The following is a 3,321-nucleotide window of genomic DNA, read 5'->3' as shown; positions in this document are numbered from 1 at the left end:
CGTCAGATACGATGCCAATATCTTCAATCGGATGTTCTTTATGATTGACATTACGGACAAATGCCCGATGACCTACAGCCATTCCGTTGTAAAATGTTTCCTTGGTATCAGATGTCAACTCTTTTTTGAATGGCATTGGTTTAAAGTCTGTCGGATCATAAAAGATAAGTTCTGGATCTAGATCCCAACCATTTGCACCAGCACCTGCCGTTGTGACATCTTCACCAAACACTGTTCCGATTCCAAATGACTGCACGGATTCTGTCATGACTTCACATGCAGAAACGCAATTACCACTGGTAAATACACCCATTGGTTTATCATAAATCGGATTGTAAGTTCCTAATTCCTTTGGATCCATAATATAATGCAATACTGAATACTTGCTTCCAGCTGGTGTTTTGGACCAAGCATTACGAGATGATTTCAATTCCTCGGGTGAATTTGCAAACATATTGGATGTGACCTTGTTTATGAGATATTTCACTTGAAATGGTTCAAGCTTGCTCTTGAATAGCTGTGGAATGGCATTTGCAAAAATTGGACATCCACCACCACCTTCACGAACATCGATCAAAATAGAATTGGTGTTTTTGAGCACTGTCTTCAATAGTCTTGTCACTTCAAGAATGGCTTCAAGAGTATTTTGCATGTTTGTTGTGCGGGACGTGCAGCTGAACGATGCCAGTCTGATTATTCCCATGTTTTGATCGTTGGGTCTCCAAATTGTCCAAGATAGTCCGAGTATACTCGTTTGATAAAATGAAATCCGTAAATCACGTTTTGACAATCGTCCTGTGTCTTGATATTGACTGTTTTGATCCCGTTTTCGAATATGGCGAGGAGTGACCAATGACTTGGTAGATTGGGAACTTGTGGTACGATCATCGACTGTTGTAGTTGACAAGGCATGACTATTGGATTTTACAGCAACTGTATTTTTTAGAGGTATACTGAGAACCACGCCTGTCAAATGTTTGTAAAGTTTACTGGAGTACTTCCAGCAGCTATATCGATGCTTAGACATGTGTAGTGCATCAACTTCGTATATGATGCCGCCACGAGATTTTAGTTTAAGCTTGATAGAGTCTTCATCAGGAAGTGGGGTATGAGATCCATGCCTGGAAGTCAAATATTTTAATGCTAAACGCTGACTATGAGACTCGGTAGACCCACCAATGACATTTCGATGTTTGTTTTTCCACTGGTAAAAAGTGAGGCCGTTAATACTGACAAGTTGATCTCCAACTCTAATTTGGCTATAAGCAGTATTACGTAGTAGGTCAAATATTTCACGATTGACGGGTTTACTGACGACGATTGTTGGGTTTTTGATCATATCTCCTGGACCATCAATAAATTGAAAAAAGATTCCCGTGGTAACATAAAAGCAACTATACGGACCAGCTAACGTCATGAAAGTATGTGCATCGCGAGTTCGAGTGAATGCATCCAGTAACCCAAGCTGGAGCTGTTTATCAGTAAGGGTTTCGATATTGTTTCGGATATGCTCGAGAGCAGGATACGGATTTGCCTCTTGACCATGATGTTTCATTTTTGATTCAAAATTGACCCATGCCTGGACATGTTGAATCATTGGAATTCGATTGTAATGTGTTGGTCAGTTAATAATATGCTGCAATATATTGTGTTGGTTATGGTATCAGATTGTGATGGAATGACAACTTGCCTTGAATACATTTTCGGCATTTGACACTAGAACATTTCGCTGTTCAAGAGTATATGGGAAAAAGGTAAACAATCCAGCATCGCGATAAAGGTTGATGGGTCTATACTTGGACCAAGCATGTTCAACAAAAGCAGGTTGTTCTGTAGGAATCTGAGCATTGATGCAAGATGCAGCAGCTAAAACTGCTACCAAAAAAACAATCATTTGAGGAATTATGGAATGCGAGGTATGATCAGTCAGTTTGTATAACTCGCAATCGATGCAGCTGGTATTAAGTTGATGAAAGATTATTGTTCAAAATATGTATTCTCAATATCTTTAGTCGCCCTTCAGCTTATCCATCCTTTTCATCCAGACTATTTTCAGCAATCCTTTTAATTGGTCCTCCCTATTCTAGCACCATGTCACAAACGCTTGATACTGTTTCTATAGTGCCACGCTAACTTGTGCCATAATAGATAGATGCATAAATCATTCATGCTTAGCGGCTGTCCCTTAACAACGGTCGTTTTGTAAGCATATAGCTTTAACGACTTGGTGATGTGCTGTATCCACATAAGGGAGCATCAAATAGGCTAAAATGCATAATAAACAGTCTCATGTTGAATTATTGCCAATTTACTGAACAAGATTGTATTCTTGAAACCATTGTTCACAAACAGTTTATGCTGGTTCATCATCCAAATATGTCCTTTTACGTATGAATATCTATCTTTTATAATAGATTGTCATCAAATGATTGATTGATGGTTTAACAACCCTGTGGTCATCAACACTTGAATGACGAGACGTTTCAAACGCAAATATCAGTCAACAATGTCAATGATCTTGATGATAATATTACGACAAAAACCAACTCTTGAGTCGGACAGATTGGCAACAATGAATATGTTCAGAATTTTGTCGACACTATCCAAACAAATGTTTGGATTGCAATGTATGAATCTGATGATCGCACAATGTATGATTCCATAAACTCAAAAATGCAGGGTGTAACACACTAGTTTAAAACTATAGTTTGGTTGTGTATCCTATGATGGTCGGTGTGTTTAAAAACTGATCAAGTTGTCAAGACTTTTTAAACAATGACATGCAACATTCCAAAACACGCATGTTATTCCAAACAATATTCCATTCCACAAAACAACTATTTGATCAGATATGGTTTACCAACCATTCAACAAACGGCGCGCAGATTGGAGCTACACTACACTACTCTATTGTCGATTTTTAACCCAGTATAAATGACTCGAGTATAGTAAAGAATGAGGTTGTGTCAATCAATTTCAGACACCAACGAGTTGAGGACGTCTATCCAAGTCAATATGTACTGGAAAAACAACACATACTAAACTATTGTTTATTTCAGAGTCGATCGCTGCAAGATATGGTCTATTTTACGTGAATACGGCAGTAAAGTCTAGCAATTGGCTTAAACGAATACTACGAGTTCAAACTGATAATTGCGAGTCGAGAACTCCGCTCTTTTAAACCATGTTGATAAATATATTCGATAGCTTTCTTCTTACAACTACTCTTTAAACTGAATAAACCCATTATGCTTGGCCCTAGAGACCTCCAACAAATAGCCAAAGTTGTTGACCCAAAGAACGAATCCGAATTCCTCAATC

The 3,321-nt window shown here is 38.3% G+C and overlaps 1 protein-coding gene across 1 annotated transcript in view; it reads right to left on the bottom strand.

Moving 5' to 3' along the window:
- The window catches only part of BATDEDRAFT_25559 (uncharacterized protein), a gene marked incomplete at both ends in the record, with an annotated part of 5,688 nt that extends 3,441 nt beyond the window's left edge, over nucleotides 1-2,247 (bottom strand). The window contains 3 exons of the mRNA XM_006679415.1: nucleotides 11-1,579; nucleotides 1,700-1,955; nucleotides 2,135-2,247. Of these exons, the coding sequence (XP_006679478.1) occupies nucleotides 11-1,579; nucleotides 1,700-1,955; nucleotides 2,135-2,247 (1,938 nt within the window). The remainder of the gene's footprint in view (nucleotides 1-10; nucleotides 1,580-1,699; nucleotides 1,956-2,134) is intronic.
- Between the last annotated feature and the right edge of the window lie 1,074 nt (nucleotides 2,248-3,321).

Source organism: Batrachochytrium dendrobatidis (assembly GCF_000203795.2).
Source record: "Batrachochytrium dendrobatidis JAM81 unplaced genomic scaffold BATDEscaffold_7, whole genome shotgun sequence".
NCBI lineage: Eukaryota > Fungi > Chytridiomycota > Chytridiomycetes > Rhizophydiales > Batrachochytrium > Batrachochytrium dendrobatidis.
The sequence above is the reverse complement of the archived record's forward strand: the minus strand, read 5'-3'. Positions and strand labels throughout refer to the sequence as shown.